The following is a 26,697-nucleotide window of genomic DNA, read 5'->3' on the forward strand; positions in this document are numbered from 1 at the left end:
TCTTCAAAACCTCACTGTACGTTTTATTTCGACCATTTTCAGAGCATTTCCCATCATTTAGGTTAGATTCTATTTTTTTGCATTTGGACGGAGGTTCTATCATACATTTAGTATTATCAAATTTAGATTTTAGTTTCTTTATTTCCTCCGACATTAGACTACATTGATTTTTTAGATTTAGTATTTCTTTTTTATGGTCTTCATCTTGTAATTTTATAATCAGTTCCAAAGATTTAGATTTATTGCCAGAGCATGGTTTTGTGGAATACCTTCAGGGTTGTACAAGATACTCCTCTATTCGTAAGCCTTGTTTGGACCACCTTTTTGTTAAGAGTCAATCCTTTGTTTTGAGACTGGCTATTTACAGCTCTTCTATTACTGATCATGAAATAGTAATGGGTTCAATCTCGCTTGTTTGTGATGATTGCGCTGGACCAGAAGGTAATGCTCCTGATAATGATAGAGTTAAAAAAAATTGACAAATTTATATGTGGAGAATAATGCTTCTAAGGCTTTCACTTTATTTTATAATAGGTTACTGTTATTATTCAATTCTTGCACCATCACTAAAGCTGGGAAAATAAGTCACAAATTAATTAGAATCAAGCCATGGATGACAAATAGTTTGGTCAGGTCAATCAGGAAGAGAGATAAGATGTCACTTAATATTCGTAAACAGCCATTTAATCCACTCTTACACTCTTACTCTGTTCTAAGGGCTGCGAAATAAATGTATTTTCAAAAAAAGTTTGTTGATTGCGGGCTCAACTTAAAAAAGGTTTGGAAAACAATTGATGAAGCTACAGATACTGTCCGGCAAAGAAATAATTTCATTTCAGATATTGTGTCTTTGGATAACCAACTTATAAAAAGTGATAGGGGAGTGGAGATGGCTGAAGAATTCAATAGGCATTTTGCAAATGTTGGTAAAAATATTACAGAAAAAATTAAAAATAAGAGAGATATAAATCTTAGCATTGAACATAAAATTAATAGGACTTCATGCAATTCATTTTTCTTTAGCCCCGTGTCATCACAAGAGATACAAGATAACATAAAAAAACTTAAGAAAAAATCAGCTGCTGGCATAGATGGTATTTATTCTAAATGTCTGATTAATTGCTCCTTGGCTCTTTCTCTGCCTCTGACATACATCATAAATTTGTGTTTTGAGCAGGGTTACTTCCCAGAGGAGATGAAGCATGCTACTGTTATCCCTCTCCATAAAGGTAAAGAAAAGTCAAACCTGAATAATTACCGGCCCATTTCATTGCTGTCAAGTATATCCAAGATTATTGAAAAATGTGTGAAATCAAGAGTTATAAGTTATTTTGAGAAATATAAAATCTTATCCAATTCCCAATTTGGGTTCCGCAGTGGTTTGAACACTTCTGACGCAATCTTTTATGTAACAAAAGATATTATAAATCACTTGGATAATGGAAATAAATGTGTGGGTGTGTTCCTTGATTTTACAAAGGCTTTCGACACTGTTGACCATGCCATTTTACTTAAAAAAATGGAATCAATAGGCTTCAGAGGAAATGCTTTGCGGTTCTTTCAGTCTTATCTGAGTGGAAGGTTGCAATCCACAAAAGTTAATAAGGTGGTGAGTTCAATGTCTGAGGTGAATACTGGAGTACCGCAGGGAACAGTGCTCGGACCTATCTTATTTTTGATCTATATAAATGATCTTCTCGGTATTGAGCTTGAGCATGGTTCCCTCTATTCATTTGTGGACGATACTGTTGCAGTGTTTCATGGTTCGAGTTGGGCTGATACTTGCGAGAGGGCTAACAGTGGCCTGGCTATAGTTAAGGATTGGTTAGACGAGAATCTAGTATCTATTAATGTTGCCAAGACTGTTGCCATCCCATTTTCCCTGACATCTGCGGGTTGTTTGACTGATGTTGACAACTGCAGAATTGTTATTCATGAAACTGGCTGTAATCGTTGTGCATGTACATGTGGACAACTGGAGTTTCAGGAGAATGCTAAGTACTTAGGTATCATGATAGATAAGCACTTGCGTTGGGGGAGTCATGTGGCATATTTGTGCTCCAGACTGAGAAAATTGATTTATAAATTTGTTCAGTTGAGAAATATTTTGTCTCTACACCAACTGAGAATGGTATTCTTATCCTTAATACAGTCCATTGTGAGCTATGGAATCATTGGCTGGGGAAACTGTGGGGCTTCTATTATGCAGCCACTAATTCGATTACACAAAAAAATTATAAAAATCTGTCTTAAAAAACCAATAAGATACCTTTCTGAATATATATACAGAGAATTTCTGGTATTTAGTATACCACATCTTTTTGAATTTGAATTATTAAAGTTTATCTATTTGAGACCACATACTTTCCCTTTATCTGCGGTACACATGTATAGTACACGAAGACAACTTAGAGAACCCCTTGAGGAGCCCCGTCTCAGGACTACTGCAGCTGCAGATCATGCTTTTTCCAGGGGGCCCCGTTTATTCAATCAACTTCCTCTATCAATAGTCTCTGCACCAAGCTTCTCTATATTCAAAAATGGTGTCCGTTGTTTCTTTGAAATGAGGCAAAATTGAAGATTGATGTATAAGGCCTTTATGTTTACTTATGTCTCTCTCTTTTTCATCCTAAATGTTTCATTACATTGAATTGAGGATTAAGTGCATGAGAGTCTTTTCTTTATTGCTTTTTATTCTTTCTATGCATTCTGTTAGTTTTTCTCACTGTGTCCATTATCATTATTTTGATTTTATATACCAGTTTCATTTAATTTTCAGTGACTCTGAAAGAACAATTTTAATATAATACGGTAATGAAGAAAATTATTCTATTTATTTTCTTCTATAAGATTAAATTAGATACGGATAGATATGATTTTGTTTATACCAAAATAGTTTGTAAATTTCGTTTTGTTAAAAGAGTTCTTTGTTGATTAAAAAATTATTTTTCTTGTTTCGTTTTTTTTAAATATTGGTACAAATGTTTAAAATATTCATAACAAATAGTGTAAATGTATAACACAATTGATTCAGTTTATTTTAGTTTTGTTGGAGGATTTTTTAGTTTATTTTGTTGTAGTTAGTTTTTTGTTTAGTTGAATGATATTCCGGTTTGTTTGAATGTGTTTGTGTTTGAATGTGTGAATGGGTTTATTGTACTGTAGTCCAAGATAAAATTATTATATTAAGCGACTCATCCCTCAGCACAAGCATTATGCTTAAAGAGGGATGAACCATTAATATTTCTTCAAGGGCACTTACCTTTCATTGTTATTATCATTCATTATCATATCCTATTTTATTTTATTTTTTAAATATTGTATTAATTTATTTATTTTATCTACACATAGGGTTCTGTTTATTTATTATTTCATTATTGAATGTTTAATGATTGTGAAATGTGTTTGTGTAATTGAATGTGATTGTAATATAATTTATTTATTTTTATTGGTTGAATAAAGCATTTATTTATTTTGTTATATATATTTAAGAATAGGTGTCAAGTTACCCCTAAGCCGAGGTTTTACTTTACTCCAGTTCACAGTTGAAAGCTAATATCATTGAGATGGTAATGAAACTTCGACTGCACAGGTGTGACTATGATGGATAGTACTAATAAATGTATTCCTTGGGTAGTACCATAGAAAAATCATATGATATGCTACTAGATAAACCAAATAATATATACGACAGAATTATTGTATATGTATAAGGTAAAAAAATAATATTTTATATATTATTAAGAATTAGTAATACTATTTATATGATAAATGAATAAATAGAATTGATTGACTGTTAGTTGAAACCAGTCATCCACATAGTAGGCTACTCTGGCATCAAGCTAGAAGGCGCTAGAGTCTCACCGTTCAAACAAATACATTTTTGAAGATGCAAGTCAAATAGTACAACAGAGTCCTAACAGGCATCACAGTACTCAATAGTTCGAAATTCTAATCACTAATTAATAATTAGTTAACTGACCAATCGGCCAAAGAGGCCGGGCAGTTGGCCCGCTTGTTTGCGCTGCATGAGATAGTCGAGCACTCGGTTGTTGGAGCGACTGGCCTGCGCCGCGCAGCGCGTCTCCTCGAACAACACTCGTTCGCGCTGGATCTGCTGACTCAGCACCTTCTCCCTCCCTCGCAGCTCGCCCAGCTCCCGCTCCCCCGCCTCCAACTCCGCACGGCTCGCTGGCAGCTTCCCTTCCAGCTCCGCCACTTCTCTGCAACAATCAATATCAAAGTTATTTGATTGTATGGAAGGAAATGTTGTGGTATTCCTCCATAATTGAAATAATGAGACAATAATGTTGTCAGTTCCACTAATCAATTTAAATTACAGAACCAGGTTTCATGTCAACAGACTATGATACAGACCATGTAAAACAGATGAGATGAGAAACAGATGATGTGTAGATAGTGGATTTAACAGCACGACTTCGGGCCCTTAACTTGACTGACCGTTTTTAGCGATTGGAGACATAAGCTCCTTTTGGTGATTGTGCAACAAAATCATGTGCCTAAACAGGCGTTTTTATACTCCGTGCAAATTTCCTCAGACTTGGAGGAATTTGCGGCGCAGAGAAATGGGGGAGATCAGCAAATTGCAGTGATGGATAGAGTCATAGGTGGAAGCGCAGTTGTCAATTTGTCAATTAGAGTAAGTTGAGTCTGTGATTGCAGAGAGGAAACTTTTCAAGTTTAACATGAGCGCTTGAATCACTGGACATTAGAGAAAGCTGGCCGATACACAACGGCAACATAGCCGCCGTTGTATCCCTGCCGCTGTATGCCTTCTCAGCTGCGCATGTCCATCCCAAGTCGGAAGTAATTTTGAACAGAGTATAGTTGTATGTGAGCTATAGTTTACTTTGACGTCTGTGCAACTGAAAGTGGAGTTATGGCTTCGTAAATGAGTTAACTGCCTGTTGCAAAAGTTTATGTGACGACTCTGCAAACCGGCATCAATTCCTTGAATGGTATACTCCTGAAAAGGACGTAGGTATTGGTTTGCCTAACTAACATACTACTTGGGAACACAATAAGCTTCGGTTGACGTGTGGGGTTCTTTGAACCTTTGGATCCTTGAGTCCGTGTCTTCAAAAAATAACATGATATAGCCTTTATATTGTTTTACAATCTACAACTTATTAAGGAAATAAAGAATATCTGAAATAATTAATTACTACTTACTCTCTCCGCTTATTTCTTATACTGGTTGAGTTTTCAAGTGACTTCTTCATCTGTTCCAAACGTGACTTTTCCGTTTGTTCTTTCTTCAAATACAAATCCAGCTCTGATTGAGCCAAGTCATACTGCAAACAAAATTGAAGAATACTTGAAAAGAGGTCACTGATTAAAAAAAACTTGGAACCTCAAAGTGCGTTGTACGTATTTTACGTTCATGTCGAAATGACAATGAATCGATAACAATTTCAATTATCATGTTTCAAATTGAAATTGAAATGTCCGAAGTGTCTCAAATTATGAACTTTAATTAGAAAGTCACGATGACTACTATTGTCACCAGACAGACACAATACCCAGGGTTCCGGACGGAAATTTATTCTTGAAAGACTCGGTTTTAAGGACACTTATTGAATCTAATAAAACATATTTAACCATATTAAATCTTAAGGTTTAATGTTTCATTAGATTGAATAAGTGTCCTAAAGCCCAAGTCAAAGTCCATTAACGTTTTACGGAAATAAATTATTAACTTTTACTTTTTACTATGGAACGGCCGCTGCTAGGCACGGGACACCAAGAGTTCATATATTTCCACTCATTGCGTGACAGGAAAGTAGGGGAGTGTACCACTTCCACTTTGATCAAGTGTCCTAATCCAACGTGGATGTGCCTTGAAGGTCTCTGTCATTGTTCTTTTAATTACATCCCTCAAACTCTCATTTCACACATTATTCCCTGAAAGGAACAGCTTCACTACTGATATAATCTGCGGTATATAATATTATAAAACAAAAGCAACCTTGTCTCCTTTCTCTAGTAATGAGTGTTTTCTGAACTGAGTGTTTTGGTTATTGGCAAGTGTTCAGTATCGTACGAGTTATTCCATTACACTAAAATTCTCATCGCTTATGTTGATTTGAAAATAATTTGAAGTTATTCTGATGTCAATCATGACAGTACCGTTTGCACTGAATTAAACTGAAAAATTAATCTAATGCACCAAACTAAATTTCATTGAAGGTGACTTACTTTTGTTTTGGCATCAGTTACGAACTTCTTCAGTCCAGACAGTTCAGACTCATGTTTGTCTTTTTCATCCTGCAGTCCTACTGTCTCCTCCCGCAGACTGACCAGAACTTTGCTTACTTCAGCATCTACTTTGGTCTTTTCCGCCTCCAATTTTACTTTCAGCTTCTCCAATTCCGCAATTTCTTTTTCATTTTTCTCGGGCAGATTCTTGTATTCGTTGAGCTACAGAGAAAAAACAAGTTTATTTATTAAAAAGACGTGCAGAACTATCTGAATACTATTTAAAGAGCAACAACTATTGCAGCGACTACTTTCAAACAGATCATTTGTTTTCCCACTAGCATTTACATGAATCAAATTCCATACTCAAATCAAGAAAGCAAACAATAAAGTAATTCTTAACATTAATAATAACAATTGAAATGTGAAATAATTTACAATATATAATTACGGCATGTATAACAAATAATTTTAAGGACTAAGTTATGTGGATAGAAGCCCCCTGTGGGTTGGGGGAGCTTTGAGTCGATCATCGTACTCAAGAATGTGTTGAAAACCAGAATTCACCCACAGTATCCATGTTTGTCGTAGGAGGCGACTAAAATGGACCTCAAGGCAACTCCAGAAGTTGCTTGCCTTCAAACCCACGGGATCTGCCCCATCAGAGCAGTTTTGGAGGGGTAAAAAGAAAAACCCAAGAGACCAGAGATGGGCGAAACTCCAGGCACAAATGTGGGTCAAGAGGCTGAGTCGAGGGTAGCCGTGCGCCCTAGAGGCAGTTTGCCGTCTCTTTTCTCAGAGGAAGGACCTACAAAAAGGCCAGGAGTGGAACTCACGTAGATCACGAGTTTGTGGGTGGAGAGGACAAAACCCACAACTGTTCAAAGAAGGGCGGCCATTCAGGCAAAACTTCTTGGGAGAGGTGAGGCTTTTGACCCTGCAGTTTCAGAGGGGAAAAAAGAAAAACCCAAGAGACCAGAGATGGATGAAACTCCAGGCACAAATGTGGGTCAAGAGGCTGAGTCAAGGGTGGCCGGGCGCCCTAGAGGGAGTTTGGCACCCCCTTTCTCAGCGGAAGGACCTACAAAAAGGCCAGAAGTGGAACTCACTTAGGTCTCGAGTTTGTGGGTGGAGAGGCCAAAACTCACCACTGCTCAAAGAAGGGCGGCCATTTGGGCAAAACTTCTTGGGAGTGGTGACCCTACGAAGTTTCGGAGGGGCTAAAAGAAAAAACCCAAGAGACCAGTGATGGGTGAAAAACCAGGCACAAATGTGGGTCAAGAGGCTGAGTCAAGGGTGGCCGGGCGCCCTAGAGGCAAATTGGCCACCTCTTCCTCAGCGGAAGGACCTTCGAAGAAGGCCAGGAGTGGAACTGACGTAGCTCACGAGGACTAATCAGTTGAAGAGACTGCCAAGCATATCACACATGATTGCAACCTGGCGATGAATGGAATGTTAGTATAGGGAAAAACTCCTGGTATACTCCTGAAAAGAACGTAGGTATTGGTTTGCCTAACTAACATACTACTTGGGAACACAATAAGCTTCGGTTGACGTGTGGGGTTCTTTGAACCTTTGGATACTTGAATCCGTCCCTTCAAAAACAATAAACAATATGTGGATAGAAACTTTTCTTTTTAAGATAGTAACTCTACGAAGCACTCTAAATACTAAATAGAAAATCTGTTTAAAATTAAAAGAGATAAAGGTTTAGTAGTTTCTGATAACGGAAATACTGAAAAAAATCATTTTGACACGCTAATGGCGTTATAGCTAAAACATGTGTTTAAAAATGATAACTACACTGAAATACTACTAGTTAATTCATTTATTATTTTCTTGTATCAATTTATCAATTAATTTTCTTGTATGAATACATAATAATATATTTTAAATAATTGAATTTTGAAACAGGAACTTACAAATTGTGCAACTAGCTTGCAGTTTTCAACAATTTTTTATTAATCTTAAACATTTTCAACAATGTAATACTGATGTAGAAACAAACTTCATTAATTTATCCATGAAAATTTTACATCAATTCCTCTTTCAAGTGATATGAAGAAGCATTGTGAGGCAAAATCCCCACGACTATAATTGTCTTCTCCAATAAAGACAATTAAATTGATAGGATATTTTATTATTATGAATTATTACCTTATGTTCCTCCTGTTTCTTTTGTTCCTGCATTTTCTTTCTTTTCGCATTTGTCTGCATAATTTCCTCTGCTAATGTTGTGTCTTTGTTTGTTTTCATCTTGAATTCATCATCCAACTTTTCCTTCTGATTCATCATCTTATTCAATTGTCTACAAAACAAGACAGGACAATACATTCAAACTAACGATCCTAATTTAAACATTCCATCATACTATTAAACCAAATAATAGCTAACTGAGAATAGGCTAGATCGTTTAAGAACGTATTTTCATCATTGAATAAATCCACTTTTCAAGCATTTGAATCAGCAGAAGAAAAAAGAAATTGACGGATATGTTCTTTCAAGAAATTGAAAGATACTTGAGAAGAAAAACCAGTTGAATGAAACCAAGAGAAAGATTAGATAAAGATGCAGAGAAGCATAAAGGAAATACGGTACACTATTTCTATTTTTAGCAAAGAATAGGAATTTTTAGATGCGGCAGGCCCCTCTTACTTCAAACTAAACCTTAGAGTAAATTGTCACTGCAAATTATACTAGATGAGAAGAGAACCCGTCAAACAATGATTGGTGGAAAATGAATAAGATATACAAACTGAAGAGACATTTAACAATGGAAATATAAAAAGAGAAAAATGACTCTGTTCCAAAAATAACCAAGGGCTATAATAACTCACAATGGGTTAGTTTGTTATCGTGAAACATACGAAAAAAATGAGTTTGAACTGGAACTTCGCATCGTTCGTTCAAAAAAGAAGTAGAAGTAGAACAAGAAGAAGAACAGCATTACAAAATATATATCCAGATAATTGAACAAAATAAACGATATTATCATGAAAACAAAATAGTATTCTGTAAAAATTTGATAACTTAATCCAACCTAACTTGAATTAAAAAAGAGTTATTAATGCAATTAAGAAAAATAAAAATTATTAGATGATTGGAAAAATGCATATTAATTGTTATATAAAGGTGCTTACAGATATACGCGCCTCCAACACGCTCCGCACTCGCTCCGATAATGAACGTTACGGGAGATGTTAGCTCTTCTCGCGTTCCACTCTTGCTCTCCGATCGATCATCAATCGATCTGCTGAGTGACGTTCGATTGCGGAGCAGAGCGAAAGTCTGTAAGCACCTTGAGATAGCAGAAAGGGAATAGAGAGAGTTAAGAATAAAAATGAGAGGGAGAACTCACGATTTGAGTTGATCGACCTCCTTCTCGGCATCGGCACGTTCCTCCTGGTATTTCTTTAGCTCCTCTTTCATCTTCGCCATACCATCATCTATCACTTTCTTTTCCTCTTCTTTCATGGTCATCTGTTTTTTGGCTACATTTCTGCAAATCATAATTCAGTTGAATAGCATTGTCTGTCAAAAATTTCACCCACAAAAAAATAAGTGGGTGAAAAGTAAGCCAAGGATGAATATGGTCAAATAGCTTTACAAATCTAATATCAGCCTGGGTAGTCCTGGTGTGGTTTTTGCTAAAAAAGTCTTATAAACCTCCTCAGCATGGGGAACCAGTCCCATAAGACAGGCTTCAACAATATGATGTCAAATATATACGAGATCAATCTAAATGATGAAGCCATTTTTTAAAGTTCATATCTACTCAAGTACCAATCTGAAATGGACTATATTCATATAAGTTATAGTTATAAGAATATGAATTATGATTCTCCAAGCCAAGGAGACCTGTGCCACCTTTATGCCATGACAGGTTTATTCGGGCAACAGAAGAGCGAGGATGTAGACTCCACCCCATTTACATCATTTTACAAGTTTCCCTGTCAAGTTCCTAGATTTCCAAGTTTTTTTGATACTACTAGCCCACTCAAAATGAGTAGGTAGGAACTTGCGCAGCAAGCATGTTGGTGTCGACAACTTTGTTCTTGCCAGATAACTACAATATTCATTCAATTGTTAACACATAAATAGTGAGCATAGATAGCTTACACAAGTCTTTCACCGGTTGGTTCAGGCCCTCACTGATTACAGTCGGTAATGGAACTATCGAATCTTATCGTTCAACAATATCTCTAGATCCTATAGTCTGTGTAAAATAATTAGAGACTTGGCTCTCCATCCGAAAAAATTGCAGGGTTGCCAAATTGTGTGAAAATGCATCTTTCTCAAGTTTACAATTTAATGTCAGAATTGGAAGTAGAATATCATCCCCGATATGCCAGTAAAGTTAAAAAAGTTCCAGGGTTGAAGGATCGTAATTTAAGGAAATTCAACTTTTTTGATGAAATAGGAAGCATCACAATTTTTTTTTAATGCCATTCAGAATCATGGGGCGTCGTAATGCGTAGGAATTTACTTCTGAGAGAAGTGGTATTCAAAATAAAAATGAATTTTTGTGATGCTTCCTATTTCATCAAAAATGTTGAATCCCCTTAAATTATGATCCTTCAACCCTGGAACTTTTTTAGCTTTACTGGAATATCGGGGATGATATTCTACATTCAATTCTGACGTTAAATTGGAAATTTGAGAAAGTTGCAATTTTACACAATTTGGCAACCTTGCAATTTCTTCGGATGGAGAGCCAAGTCTCAACTTATTTTACACATTACTATAGATTGTTTCTCATCTGAGCTAAGACCTTCCTAATGCAGGCGCTTAAGAATGCCAAGATTCATACAGGGTGGGTGAAAAGTCCGAGAACGACTTTATATCTCATACACAAAGATAATTTGACGGTGGGTGTGATTGGGGATCCTACTCAAATTGAAAAAACTACTTTATAATGACTTTAAAAATCTGGTCCGCCATTGCTTCTGCCATATTGAATGCAACTTCATTTTTTAAATAGGAAGGTGGCCGTGCAATAAATGATTTCGATAGGGAATTTCAAGAAAAAATGAATGGTGGAAACCGCATATCGATATCTCAAACCGTTTCGGAAATATCAACATTATTAATCAATACTATTGAATGCAGAAAAGAGAAAAAAAATCTGAGAACGGCTTAGTATCTCATAAAAAGAAGTGGTTCCAAGGTGGGAGTGATTGGGGATGTTACTCGAATTGAAAATACTACTTTACTATGACTTTAAAAATCTGGTCCGCCATATTAGATCCGCCATTTTGAATGCATCTTCATTTTTTTAAATAGGAAGGTGGTCTTGCAATACATGATTACGATACGGAATTTCAAGAAAAAATGAATGGCGAAAACCGCACATCGATATCGCAAACCGTTCAGAAGATATTCACATTATCATTCAGTACCATGCAAATCAGAAATGAAATACATGAGTGGTGTTGATTAATAATGCGAATCATATCTTCTGAACGGTTTGAGTTATCGATTTGCGGTTTTCGCCATTAATTTTTCTTGAAATTCCGTATCGAAATCATGTATCACATGACCCACCTTCCTATTTAAAAAAAAAGTAGCATACAAAATGGCGGAACCAAGATGGCGGACCAGAATTTTAAAGTCATAGTAAAGTGGTATTTTCAATTGGAGTAACATCTACAATCACACCCACCTTGGAATCACTTCTTTTTATGAGATACTAAGCCGTTCTCAGACTTTTTCTCTCTTTTCTGCTTTCAATAGTATTGATTAATAATGTGAATAATTCCGAAACAGTTTGAGATGTCGATATGCGGTTTCCGCCATTCATTTTTTCTTAAAATTCCCTATCGAAAACATGTATCGCATGACCACCTTCCTATTTAAAAAAATTAAGTTGCATTCAATATGGCGGACCAGATTTTTAAAGTCATTGTAATAGTATATTTCGCACCTAGAGCAGAAAATGAGATTTTTCCGGCTCGAATTCGGTTTTCAAGTCCGAGGCCGTAGGCCGAGGACTAGAAAAGATTGAGAGCCGGAAAAACATTTTTGCCCGCGGTGCGAACGATATTTTTCGCCACACTACAGGTATTGCTGACAAAATAAAGAATACAAAATAAAGTATACTCGTTAAGTTATCGTACCTATCTCTTGATTTTAGTGGTAGAAGATTTGCAGTCAGGATTTCAGATTCTTTTAAAATTTCACTTGGAATATCACGGGCGTCGTCATCTTCAAGCATTTTTGAAAATTCGGAATGCGCTAATCAACAATAAATAATTGAATAAGAATGGTTGCGAAGCGAATGCTGAATTAGTTTGATTAGAGATTCGAACTGAAATCATGGCGACTTCAGCTGATGAAGAAAGTGGACACTCGCCCGATCTAGCAGATGACTTATTAACTACGGACTTCCATTTTAGCGGCTAGAAAGAATACGTTTTCAGGTCTAGGCCGGAAAGAAAGCCTTTTCCGACGTCAGACGAGAGTCGTCTGCAAACAAGGTCTTTCAGATCTACGTAGGGACTGGAAAACAGCTGCTTTCTGTGCAGTGTGGCGAAAAGTAGTTTTTTCAATTTGAGTAGGATCCCCAATCACACCCACCGTCAAATTACCTTTGTGTATGAGATATCAAGCCGTTCTCGGACTTTTCACCCACCCTGTATGTAATTTTTTCAACCTATTCAAATCATTGGTCATCACTTAGCAATACACGGTTTTTCGACAAATGAACTGACTTACATTTCCTTCTGGAATAGTTTATTTTTGCTGTGCATTAGTTCGTTTTCGGCCTTGAGAAAGTCGACGGCCTCCTTCATAGGGCCCTCCATGGCATCTCGCTCCTTCTCGGCCAGCTTCACTCGGGTCACCTTCTCCAGTCGCTCCTGGTTCAACTCCTCTACTTTCACCGCCAGCTTTTCGATTGGCTCCTACAACACATATTTTCTCTAGCTATAGTTTCAAAGTCAGCATCTGATGAAAATTAGTTCACTTTCATAAGACAAAGCAGATTAATCTATCCTTTTCCAACTCCACACTATTTCCAGATTGCGACGAATGTTTCGTTTCGGCTTTTAGAAGTGATTTACAGATGTAAGCAAGCGATTTTTTGGTCATCTGTCATGCTAAATGTTGGATTTTGATTGAAAAATTTCTTAGAGAATATTTCAGATTCAAGATCTAGGATGACTAGATTTAAAAAAATAATAGGATTCGGATACGACTTAAAATAGAAATTGAAATGGATTAACACAAAATTTATATTAATGTGAGATTTTGCATTTTGTAATTGGAGAGAAAAAGAAGAAGAAGAAAAGAAGAAGAAGATGATGATGATGATGATGATGATGATTTCTCCACCAGGAAGGACAATGCCGTAACTTATAGATGAGTTCTCAAGACAGTAGCATAAAAGCTAATCACATAAAAAATTTATAATCAAATACACCCAACAAAAAATTGAAAGATTTTCAAAGTAGTTATTATCTACTCACTTTTCTCTACTCACAATCTCATCAGTTGTACAGATAAAAGCAAAAACACAATGAAAGTTATCAAATATCATTTTTAATTTTATTGTTTACAGTTTCAACTTATTGGCACCATTTTCAATTTCAAGTGATTGAAACTAGTTGGGATTTAATAAAATAAAAAAAGGAATTGATAACTTTCATTGTGTTTTTGCTTTTATCTGTAAAACTGATGAACTACGGAGAAAAATAGATGTTAATCTTTCAAGATTTTAAAATACTTTATTTATTTATAAAAACATGGAAGCATTAAGGATTTCTCCTAAAAATTGCTCCCATAACAACATAATAACAATAGTTTATTATACGTAGTAAGAGTAAAAAAAGTAAGAATATTAAAAATAAAATTTATTTACCTTATATCTAGATGTTCCGACAATATCCTCCAAATACTCAAGCATTCCAGTCTCATGTTCATTGGGCGACTTTGGTTTCATCATCGATATTTGTTCAACTTCACCCTAGAACAATTCATAGATTACTTATTTAAAAGTTATTATAGAAGAATAGCAGAGAACAGGTCATCATTAACGAAAAAGTCATTCATGTAAGTAGTAGTAGATAATGTTCAAGAATTGAATGCGAGAGGACATCCAGAAAGTATGTTCATTTTTTCGATACAGTAATTCATTTAATTCTCCAATTTATTTACGAAAATATTAGGCAGCTCCATGCATGACTCCTGCACAATTACAGCAAGCAATTAACAATATGAATTCTTATATAATAGTTTTAAAATACTTTTTAATGTTATAAATTATTTTGTTTTCCTACAAATGTTCGTAAAAAACTTCTATACGTACTGAAAACTCATCGTAAAAAGGAGAACTTTGAATAGTAAAATGATACATCATATTGAAGAGAATTTAATGCTCTACAAACCTATAGTTTGAGTAAAATAAGTTGAGACTTGGCCCTCCATCTGAAGAAATTACAAGGTTTCCAATTCGTGTAAAATTGTAACTTTCTCAAATTTCCAATTCAACGTCAGAATTGGATGTAGAATATCATCCCCGATATCCTAGTAGAGCTAAAACAGGGGCGAGGCGTGACTTTTGGCTCAGTCATCTCCAGGAACAATTCACCCCCTCCCTACTTTGAACATAATGTTTAATTTTGGACGATTATTTATCGAGAAAGATGACATCTAATATAAGATAAGCTTACTATTCAAAATCCTAGAGTTGAAATGTCTTGAACTTGGCTAAATCTCAAGCTAGGAAATTGACCCTCAAATTAATTTGAAAAATTGAAATTAAATTCTTTATTCTTTATAGATTCATACAACAAGTACATCATCAAAAATGACAGGAAGAAAAAAATAAGGTAACCTTGTGCTATTCCTCTCCCAAATTTATATAAGGTTACACATAGTCCGAAATAGGTTAAGTCTTGTAGCTGTTCACTTCACTAAATTATCAGTTCTTAATTATTTTCACGAAGCGGATTTTTAAATGTAGATGCTTCAAAACCAAACATAGAAGAAATATAATAATAATTATTATTATCAATAACAAATTGCATACAAAATAATTATCGTACGGTTTGCAACACTGGCGCGGAACAGTGGAATCGCAGAAAATAGCGATGTCTTTGACCGTTTACTCCACCATCGTTTACAAGGAGTGGAAGAGTGACGATGCGGAAGAGTGGTGGTAACAAATGCTAAATAGCATTACTGGAATCGCATATTTTTGATAATACATTGAACGGATGGAACTGATGATGCCGTAGTCTACTTTATTCAAACTTGGCGCGCTCGCATAAAACGTTTCTCTTTTTGTTTATTCACCTTTTATTGTATTTATTTTGAATATTTTCAATTTAATAATATACACATTACATATCAATTTCTGTCAAGTCATCGGCGAATCCAGAGATGACCGGACGCCTCGCCTCTGAGCCAAAAAAGTTTCAAGGTTGAAGGATCAAAAGAAAATTAAACTTTTATAATGAAATTGGAAACATCACGAAGATTTGCTTTCCTTTTTAATATCACTTCTCTCAGGGCGTCGTAATGCGTAATAATTTTATATCAAATTGAAGGGGAGAATGTCTCCTTTCTATTGGTGTCTGGATAATTTTTATTCGACATATAGTTATTTTTTTAATTAATGATTATGTTCGTCAATGTCGAGACATTTCGAGCAGAAAACATGAAACTTTCGACATAATGGAAAATTTTTGTTTCTTCAAGAGCGGATATCTCGAAAACTATAAAATAAATGGAAAATTTTGTGAGATGAATATTGTGGGAAATTATTTAAGCTTCAATTTTGTATGTAAAAGTTATGTCTGTAAGACACAAAGTATTCAAGATAAATGCGAGAAACCAAAAAATGGTATCTTTGAACAACCCCTACCCCTTAGCACAGGCGGTAGGGATGGGGACTTTTGGTATTTTCACCTCCTTACTACCCTAAACAGAACTGCAGGTTCAAAAATTGTCTTCCAAACTTTTATCTCTACACCCTATTTGGGCATTCATTGTCTGGACTATTCAAAATTTATTATTTATTAAAATTGATGTCATCAATCTACAAAAATAATAATTTCGTCTCTGATCAGCTGATTGATCACTGATTCAATTCATCAATACAGCCATCCATTAGGCAGCGATCGATCAGGGTTTTAGATTTTAGGTGAGTCATAAAACTGTATTGAAGGAAAATTAAACTGCAGTTGTACTTATTGTATAAATGAATGAATAAAAAGTTGTAGAAAAAATATTGTAAGTAATTGGAGCGTGAAACTTCTTTATTGCTTTCGCGAAATTATCGCGCTCTACTAAGTGTCGCTTGATAACAACTGTTTTGCTCAAATAATAAAGTCGCGTATACCGCTCTCAATACATGAATAGCTATTGTTTTTTAGCTTTTCCAAATAACTCAATATGTTCTAGTATTTGGTGATACTTGAGTGTTAAATAACTAGTAGCAGACAATATGATAGTACATTCATTACCTGTAATATGAGGAACCGATTGTGAACCAAATCAATGCCATTCTCCCTCAAGCGAAGTGCCACCTCTTTGAATTGAACTCGTTTGCCATTCAATGAGTAGAAGGACGAATTGTCAACATAAGCGGTTCTTGTTATAACAAATTCAGAGTTTGGGACAGTTTCACAGTCGCCATCCGGCTGTAAGATGAAGAAACAAAGAATATTTGAATTTGATTAGGAGAAATGTATGACACAGCAGCCGGAAACAGAAAAATACCAAAACTTAATTTTTGTCATAGTCATTCAATCTCTGCTGTTTTCCATGCATGAAATCAAGCCGGTAAACAGCTGTTCGCAGAATAAATAAACATATGATTCGCATTACAGCATAGTCTACTGTAATAAAACCATGTTTTTTTTACAGCCGAGTATGTTTCCTGAGGGCGCGACAGTCGAGACCGACGACAGTAGAGGCCTGCGACAGTAGAGGACTGTTTTCCAATCATCTACGGTCGCAGGTCTCAACTGTCGGGGCTGTTCAAAAATTGAAGAGGCCTCAACTGTCGCCTAACGCAGGCGACATTTGAGGCCTCTTTTTCAGGAGTCCTCTACGGTCGCAGGTCTCGACTGTCGGCCCTATTCAAAAATTAAAGAGGCCTCTACCGTCGCTGGCCTCGAATGTCGCAGGTCTCGTCTGTCGCAGGACTCTTTCATTTGCCTCGTTTGACTTCGACCCTGCTTCCTAGTTCCGGAATAGAACAGCAAAACTGCTACAAAAAAACCACCTTCAGCGCTCCAGGTGGAGGTTTTGCAAACTTCTGAAAAACTCATGATTCGGAATTTGTAAACTAGGTTATGTTTATAGAATGGATGTAGCAACTTCAGCACAAGCAGGTAATGTTTTCTATTTTTTCAATTATTCTTCTTTAGATTATCATGACAAAGAATAGTGTACGTTACTTGGACGTGAATGTCTTTTGCAGTGCTCGAATAAAACATCATTCTCGACTGCTAAAGGCCCCTTCCCGTCCATGTGACGTAAGATACTATTACCTAAAAATGTTTTACACTGTAATTTTATTGTTGAAATTCTGAATAAAATATAAGGACGGCATATAACTTGATCATCATATTCATAAAAAACATTCATCCAAACAATCAAGACTGTCAGTTGCATGCATATAGAACTTTAGCTCTATGTTAATATATTCACTAATAAGGATTAACTAAGAGAACGAACAGAACGGTCAAAGCGATGTTTAGCTTTCAGTATAGGTCGCGATCGCGATCGACTTTCATGTAACAGACACAATTGGATCGATTTACAAATTTGAATTAAAAAAAATTAAATTGATCTAATAAAAGCTAGAATCTACTGACTAGGAACTATTAGTTCTAGCTACAGTTATGAAGCTAGTTAGTTAAACAGTAATTAGTTGAACGAGCGTTAGCGAGTTCTTACTTTTGACTCAAGGCCAAAGTCGTTGTCCGTCTCTGGGCTTGTTTGTATGTTCTACAATAACTTTTGAAAAAAAATGATAAATCAGATTCAAATTTTGAACTCTTCGAACCTCTTTTGTGAAAAGGTTCGAAGAGTAGGTGTTAGTACTCTATGAAATGTTCTAGAGTGAAGTTGAACAAATATCGATGATGAAACCCAAGTCGCCCAACGAACATGAGACTGGAATGCTTGAGTATTTAGAGGATATTGTCGGAACATCTAGATATGAACTGAGAAAGATTAACTTCTATTGTACTGATTATCGATGTACTGATAAGAGCAAAAACACAATGAAAGCTATCAAGTACCTTTATTAAAATAGTAAGTTTTCAATACAAGATTTAAAAACTGAATATCAAGAAAAATGAATGGTGAAAATCGCACATCAATATATCGAACCGTTTCAAAGATATTCACATTCAAGCCCGGTTTCCGAGCTCGGGATTTAGCTAAGTTCTAGACTTTAAACAGCTGCAGTCAGAAAATTGATTTCCGAAACGTGTCGTAGTCGAAGTCCACGTTTAAATTAAATTTCGAAAAACTAGAAAATTGAACACAAAATAAAATAAAGAGAAAATAGTAAAGTTTCAGCTATTTTGAATTATTTAGGAATGTTTCATTTCGTCAAGCAAATATGTTTCCAATTTTACAAATGAAAAATAACGATTATCATAAAAGCTACGACTACGCCCCGTATCGGAAAGCCAGTTTTCTGACTCCAGCTATTTAAAGTCTAGAAATTATCTAAATCCCGAGCTCGGAAAACGGCCCTCAAAGATACTATTGAATCATACAGTAAATTTTCATTGAAAATACAACAGATCATTTTTTTAAAGTGTTAAATATGTGAGTAGGAGTTACTATGTATTAGTATTCACTAACACTCGATTTTCAATATGTTTCAACAAATTATTTATTTCATGTTTGTATGATTTATGAGTATCTTCAGATGTGAAGATCATTGACATGGCTTGAGATATCGTTGTGCGAGTTTCGCAATTAATCTTATCTTGAAATTCTGTATCAAAATCATTTATCACATGATCAAGTTTCCATTTGAAAAATGAAGTTGGATTCATATGACTGATCCAAGTGGCGGACAAGAGTTTTGAAGTGACAGAAAAGTAGTTTTTTTTTATTCAAATAGGATCCCATGAAACCTACAGTCAAATTATCCTTTGAAAAGAAATATTTTGCTGTTTCCATAGTTCTCACCAAATTGCGGATTTCAAAGATCAATACAGTTCGTGAGAGAGTTATCCAATCCAGGGAGTCACTAGTTGCCAGCTATACAAAACTGTAGTTCAAGCTAGAAGTTTCCGTAAAATTCTTGAGCAAATGGTGTGTTCCATCAGATGATAAGATAATATCTGACTCGAGTCCTGGCATTTGCTTGAAATAACTTATTATTATCGCTAGCTTTTATTGAATCGAACTATTGTGAAAACATGGGAATGAATAGGACTTTCAAGTCTAGAGCGCGGTTCACAGTGGCCCGGTTTCACAGAGGCTTTTTGAATTTTAATCATGATTAAATGCCACGAGATGCAATCGGAGAAGGCTTTTATGAAAAGAAGGCTTCTCCGACTGGAACTCGTGACATTTAATCACGGTTAAAATTTAACAGGCTTTTGTGCAACCGGGCGCATATGACATTCAAATGGTATCATCATTGCCAGCTGATTAGTGGCATCAATTGAAACTGAAAGCTAAACTTCTACCCACTTGTTCTGTTCACACCTCAAACAAAAAATCAACTCATAAATAAATATGTCGTCAATATCCTGAAATTTGCAAGTTCTTCAGCAAGAGGGGGGGGGAAGAGGCGAACTAGTTCTTCTATCCAAAGGGAACATTTTACATTCATTTTTATTGATATAGATTACCTTATCAACAACCATGGCGAAGTGCACTGACACATAGCAGCTGTTAGCACTATGGCCTTTCGAGCTGTGGACCAACACGCCGATTCTCTTTGTTCTGATTTTACTTGCTCGGTACCCGAACACAAAAAGCATCGAATCAATCACATTACTCTTTCCACTACCGTTCGGTCCAATGATGCTGGTGAAACTCTGCAACAAAAATACCCACTTTATGAACCAATAGTGTTCCATATAAATGCTAGTTAAATTGGGTTCTGTATGTTTGCATTATTTGAATTGTGATAACCTTGGAGATTCTGCTTTTCCTGTTGTATCTATGTGCTCAGTGTTGTGATATATTAAATAACATAATTGAAAATTATTACAATAATTTTGTTCGTCGAATCATCATACATGTGTATTTCGTGTTACGCATCATGTAGGCTACACTGAATTTTTATATTATATGACGAGCTTATACATTTTACGTTCTGGAAAATAAAGAATTTTTAATATTAAACAAGAATTGAAAAACCAGATTGAATAGTGTACAATAGAACCATATGATATAATTATCAGAAGTGCAAACCTATCACCGGTATATTAAGCGAGCAAATGATGTAAGTATGTCCGACGAGTCTCCAAACTTCTCTAAAGATTTTTATGAAATTTGGAGTAAACGCTTGGTGATACAATTTTTTTGCCATACTGTACAGAAAGCATAATCAAAACACTTATTGACATGGGCTACTTTTAAATTAATTAAACAAAATAAATCTTATAGCACCCTTTATTTTTTTAAACTTTAAAGTTGTTTTAGAAAAATAAAGGGTAATATAAGATTTATTTTGTTTTATTAGCATAATCAAATTATAATTCCGAATCTGTTTCTGGGTTAAAAAGATGCGGATTCACAAACAGTTGTGGCGAATGAGAACAAAAATGAAGCACCGAAAAAGACTTATTTCTGATCACTTTCAGCTTCTGTGTCTTTTAGATAGCATTTCTTCCAGAAGGCCCCTGGTTCAGGAGTTGCATTGTCGCGTGCTAACTTCTATAAATATAACATCAACTCATGAGCCAATATAGGCTAATTGAGCGAAACCTCAATATAAGGGCGAAATTCGTTAGTGATCCTGTTCTAAGCTGATATTTTTTCGACATGTGAGACAATATGTAATCAACTGAAATAGTATATTTCGCACCTAGGGCCGAAAATGAGACTTTTCCGGATCGAAATCGGTTTTCAAGTCCGAGGCCGTAGGCCGAGGACTAGAAAAGATTGAGAGCCGGAAAAACATTTTTGCCCGTGGTGCGAACGCTATTTTTCGCCACACAGAAAAATAAACAATATATAATTATATGAGAATAATTGTTTATTAAGCACTTCCGAAAGCAAAAGTGGGTCATAGCTCTAGCAAATCTGAGGTAATCTGAATAACAGGAAATTGTCCAAGTATTTTTATTTTTTATTCTGATTTGTCTAAATAACCTAAAAGATTATGTTCAATTATGTGGGAGGTTGAGTTTATACTTTTTTATTCTTTCAAATGACAATAAGATGATATTATTATAAATGTTTTAATTATTGAATAATAAACTCAAATAATGAAAAGTTTTTTGATCAGCTGTTTTAGCACACTTGAAATTTAGCGGCCGGAAAGAAACCTGTTCTGACGTCAGACGAGAGTCGTCTTCAAACAATGCCTTTCAGATCTTCGTAGGGACTGGAAAACAGCTGCTTTCTGTGCAGTGTGGCGAAAATATATTGGAGATAGAAAGGTATAAGAGGTCTCAGGCTGGAAGAAAAATTGATGCTGAGTAATCTTGAATAATTATGCATTTAAATGGTGACAATTAAGCCGTGTCCACACTGAACAGATGTTCGATATACATGTTCGGCAAACATGTTAGTTGAGGACTTCAGGGAGAAACATTTTTCCCCGTGGTGCGAACGCTATTTTTCGCCACACAGAAAAATAAACAATATATAATTATATGAGAATAATTGTTTATTAAGCACTTCCGACAGCAAAAGTGGGTCATAGCTCTAGCAAATCTGAGGTAATCTGAATAACAGGAAATTCTCCAAGTATTTTTATTTTTTATTCTGATTTGTCTAAATAACCTAAAAGATTATGTTCAATTATGTGGGAGGTTGAGTTTATACTTTTTTATTCTATCAAATGACAATAAGATGATATTATTATAAATGTTTTAATTATTGAATAATAAACTCAAATAATGAAAAGTTTTTTGATCAGCTGTTTTAGCACACTTGAAATTTAGCGGCCGGAAAGAAACCTGTTCTGACGTCAGACGAGAGTCGTCTGCAAACAATGCATTTCAGATCTACGTAGGGACTGGAAAACAGCTGCTTTCTGTGCAGTGTGGCGAAAATATATTGGAGATAGAAAGGTATAAGAGGTCTCAGGCTGGAAGACAAATTGATGCTGAGTAATCTTGAATTATGCATTTAAATGGTGACAATTAAGCCGTGTCCACACTGAACAGATGTTCGACATACATGTTTGTTGAGGACTTCAGGGAGAAACATTTTTCCCCTTTTGGACAATCATTGTTTGTCAAAAAAATTACTGTTTTTCCAAACATTTTCAGTTTTGACAGCTGTAAAATATAAAACCTGTTCTTTCCACTTACAAATATTTTGTTTGGTGACGCGTCCATACTAGCCAAACACTAGCCACACGGGCAAACATTGTTTGTCAAACATAATAAAATTTGACCAAACTTTTTCCACAAACATGCTTGTGGAACATTTGCTCAGTGTGGACATGGCTTTAGAAGATATAATTAAAAACTAAAATTACTAGAACTTTTAGGGCCGGTTTCCGAGCTCGGGATTTAGTTAAGTTCTAGACTTTAACTGGCTTTAAAAACTGGAGTCAGGAAATTGGCTTTCCAAGCCAGGGCGTTAACGTAGTTGAGAACTTGAATAGACTCTGGAGTTTAGAGCTCACGTTAGACCCTGGAGTTTATAATTTCGCTTTCTGAGTGAAGGTCTTATAAGTCCAGGACTTGAATTCGATTCTCGTCTCTTTCCGAGTCGAGGATTTATCGAAAATCGTTAAGTCCAGAACTTAAAACAGCGTAATTTTAAACCCTCGACTGGGGTTGGGTTTAAATTTAAGTTCTAGACTTAACTGAGAAAAACACAATTCAGTTATTGTTTTGGAGTAGATAAAAAGCCAAATAGATATCATGGAATACCTAAATTATTTGAATTAGTCCATCTAAATTCATAATTTATAGTTTGCAAGTTTATTTTGCAATAAAATTGTATCAGAATATTATGCGTAAAAAACTAACCTTATTTTACGAATGTGACATAACCTAAAAATGTTCAAGAAAAATAATACAAGGATTACCTTGGAATTTATATTCCAATAATATATGAATGTTATTAATCAATGTTATATTCAACATATTAATATTATAACAATAATAAATTATTATTCCAGTTTTTCAAAACGAATACGTTTTCAAACTCAATAGTCTAATGAAATTTTTATTCCAAAATCAGTGGATAGGATCAATGATCAATAATAGCATAACGTAAAATGAAATGTTTATTCATTCATCTTTTAAAAGGGTAGGTTACAAAGGTACCTAGTAGGCCTACAGAGAAATCAAAACGTACTTTGACAAAATAATTTTACAAAATGGTTTGGAGAGCATGCTCATTTGAATTATCCCGCTGCAATCAGCTGTTTTCGTTTTACTATAATGCCAACAATACAACAGCAAAATATTATGAGTTTCTCTCATGTTTACTACATTAAAGTCCTGGACTCAAATAAGTCGAGAACTCAATAGACCCCGGAGTTTAGAAGATAAAACCCAGACTCAGAAAATCGATTTAGACCCGAGAGCTTATTTCAGTCCTGGACTCTGTAAGTCCAGAACTTATAGATCCCGAGCTCGGAAGCCGGCCCTAGAATATCCTTTAAATTTGACTCGCTTTTGAAGATGTTTTTATTTAATATATTCTATGCACATTTCTAGACAATGTTCACGTTGAGAGAGAAGAAATAATAATATGTGCGAGTGAGAGAGTTGGTTCCACTTCTGCCTGCCCTCTCACAGCTTTTGAGGGGCCAAAAATGATAACTATCCACGATGCTTCTAGAGTGGTACATGAGTGGTCTAACTTCAACAAGTCATCAAATAAATACATCATTCTATTCTATGAATTCAATTAGAAGTATTGAATTTTCATTGCAATTTACGGCCAAATGAGACAAAAGTTTACCTGATGAAAGGGTCCCAGCGACTGTTTGCCAAAGTAGCTCTTGAAGTTCTCAGCGACAATTTTTGTGATGACCAGTCGCGGTCCGGTCGACTCTACCGTGCAGGCCGCGGGGGGAGCGGGGGGAATATAGATGTCTCCAACTCGAATTCCTCCCTCATCCTCGAAATACTCGTCTACATCGTCTTCTCCCTCGGACGACGAGGAGTTATCAGCCGGCTCCACAGGCGCGACGGCTGCTTTGCTCTTCTTCTTGTCATCCTTCTCTTTGGCTGCTTCTTTATTCTTTCTAGTCATCCCTGCTAACAACAATAGTAACATACTATTATGGAACACTCATAAGGATAAGGAGATCTTATCGATTCAAGCTACTTATTTGGTGATACAATAAAATAGTAACAATAATCTCCCTGGATTCTCAAAATATAAATTTCCAAAAAAATAAAAAAAATTGAATGAATTAATAAATTATAAAAGAATTATAAATATCTTTGAAATTAATGTTATTAGAAAACAAATTTCCACTTGATAAAAAATATCTTGAATAAGGTATTCTCAAAATTTACTAATGACCCCCTGGGTTGGAGAAGTCGCTCAAGAACTGTTGTATTGCAATATTTGAAACAATAACTTTTAATTATAAATTGATGATGACAGCTCATCATGGAAACAGCTAAATATTTCTCTAACAAGAATAATAAATTTGACAATAGGTTTCACTGTGGACCCTATTTGAAATGAAAAATTACTCTGTCACTTTGAATCAAACATCTTTGACCCTCATATGAATCCAAATTCATTTTTACTTTCCTTGCCCTATTACCATAGGTAAGGAAAGTATTGCTTTCAGAAAAAAATTAAGGTTTTTTTTTAAGATTACGTCCTAAAGACTCCAGTCATGGAGTATAAGACAAGTCATGTTATTACATAATAATTCTAACACTAAGTAGTTCAGCCTAGTTTAGGTTTGAAAGGAATTCTTGTACACTATAAAAAGCTCTATCAACTAAATATTTTTTAATTTGTTTTTTGAAAATCTTCAAATCATCATTACTTTTCAAGATTTGAGGTAGCTTGTTATAAAATTTCCTACCAATATAATCTGGTTTTTGTTCAAATAACCTACTATTGTGACCCATTATATGATAATCTGCTCTGTTTCGCGTATTATACTCATGAACATCTGAATTCTGGATCACACCACTCGTTTTCACATGCATTACAACTTCATATACATACAAAGATGGCACAGTTAATAGACCAAGCTTTTTAAATAAAGGCCTACAAGAGTCTAACCTATTCACTTTCTCTATACATCTGAGTGCCTTCTTTTGAATCTTAAACACCCTGTCCATATTTTGTTGAGATGAATTACCCCATACTAAAATAGCATACCTAATATGAGATAGTATAAGTCCATGGTAAGCAGTTAACAGTAGTTTTTTATCATTCAGCCTAGCAAGCTGCCGCAGGACAAATACCCCAGATGATATCTTATTACATATCCTCTCAATGTAAGGATGCCATGTTAATTTCCTGTCCAATAAAATTCCCAAGAATGCTACTTTCTCTTCTTGGTCTAATTCATTTTCCTCTACAAACACATTTATTTCTCTATCCTCTACTGAATTATATTTACTTTTGAATTGTAGGAATTGACATTTCTTACTATTATTGTTAATTGCCTTTGCTTCAAGAATTGGACAATTGACTGTACTCCAGTAAAAGCATTTATTTCTAGACTAATAAATAATTGTTAAAGATAAGCGATGTGTCATCAGCAAACAACAGAGCTCTGTGATCTTTTAACTCTTTTGGTAATTGGTTCACATACAACAGAAACAGTAAGGGACCCAGAATTGAGCCTTGAGGTACTCCAGCCTGGACCTCCAGTTTTTGAGATTTAATTTTTACTATTTCATTCCCATCCACCTTGGTAAGCTCAACACACTGGTTTCTACCTATGAGATATGATTCAAACCATTTTAGTTCTATACCATTCACACCTACAGTTTTTAGTATTTCCAATAATATTCTATGGTTCACACAATCAAAAGCTTTGGATAAATCAAGAAATATTGCGGCTGCCTTCTCACCTGAATCTATTATATCTATTAGTCTTTCAACAAGGGATACTATTGCAGTCTTAGTAGATTTCCCTTTCTGGAACCCATGCTGTTCATCACATATGAAATTAATTTCTTCCAGGTGCATCAATAGCCTATTTAAAACTACTCTTTCAAAAATTTTACTTATTACATTTAGAATACTAATGGGTCTATAATTTTCAACTCTTTCAGAATCACCGCTCTTGAAAATTGGCAAAATTTTTCCTTGTTTCAGATCATCAGGGAAAATACCCTGCTCTAGTGAAGTATTAAGGAGATGCAATAAAGG

The 26,697-nt window shown here is 35.2% G+C and overlaps 1 protein-coding gene across 2 annotated transcripts in view; it reads right to left on the minus strand.

Annotated features, from left to right (window-relative positions):
- The window catches only part of LOC111060973 (structural maintenance of chromosomes protein 4), a 73,054-nt gene that overhangs the window by 37,006 nt on the left and 9,351 nt on the right, over nt 1-26,697 (minus strand). The window contains exons 2-11 of one of the 2 annotated variants that reach the window (XM_039421089.1): nt 24,304-24,602; nt 20,052-20,240; nt 16,686-16,862; nt 14,078-14,182; nt 12,934-13,121; nt 9,578-9,718; nt 8,377-8,527; nt 6,220-6,441; nt 5,194-5,315; nt 3,983-4,223 (exon numbers count right to left, since the gene is read on the minus strand). In XM_039421089.1, coding sequence (XP_039277023.1) covers nt 3,983-4,223; nt 5,194-5,315; nt 6,220-6,441; nt 8,377-8,527; nt 9,578-9,718; nt 12,934-13,121; nt 14,078-14,182; nt 16,686-16,862; nt 20,052-20,240; nt 24,304-24,597 — 1,830 coding nt within the window. In that variant the 5' untranslated portion in view covers nt 24,598-24,602. The remainder of the gene's footprint in view (nt 1-3,982; nt 4,224-5,193; nt 5,316-6,219; nt 6,442-8,376; nt 8,528-9,577; nt 9,719-12,933; nt 13,122-14,077; nt 14,183-16,685; nt 16,863-20,051; nt 20,241-24,303; nt 24,603-26,697) is intronic. The other variant, XM_039421088.1, reaches the window with a different exon arrangement.

The sequence above is a fragment of the Nilaparvata lugens genome, chromosome 2, assembly GCF_014356525.2.
Source record: "Nilaparvata lugens isolate BPH chromosome 2, ASM1435652v1, whole genome shotgun sequence".
Lineage (NCBI taxonomy): Eukaryota > Metazoa > Arthropoda > Insecta > Hemiptera > Delphacidae > Nilaparvata > Nilaparvata lugens.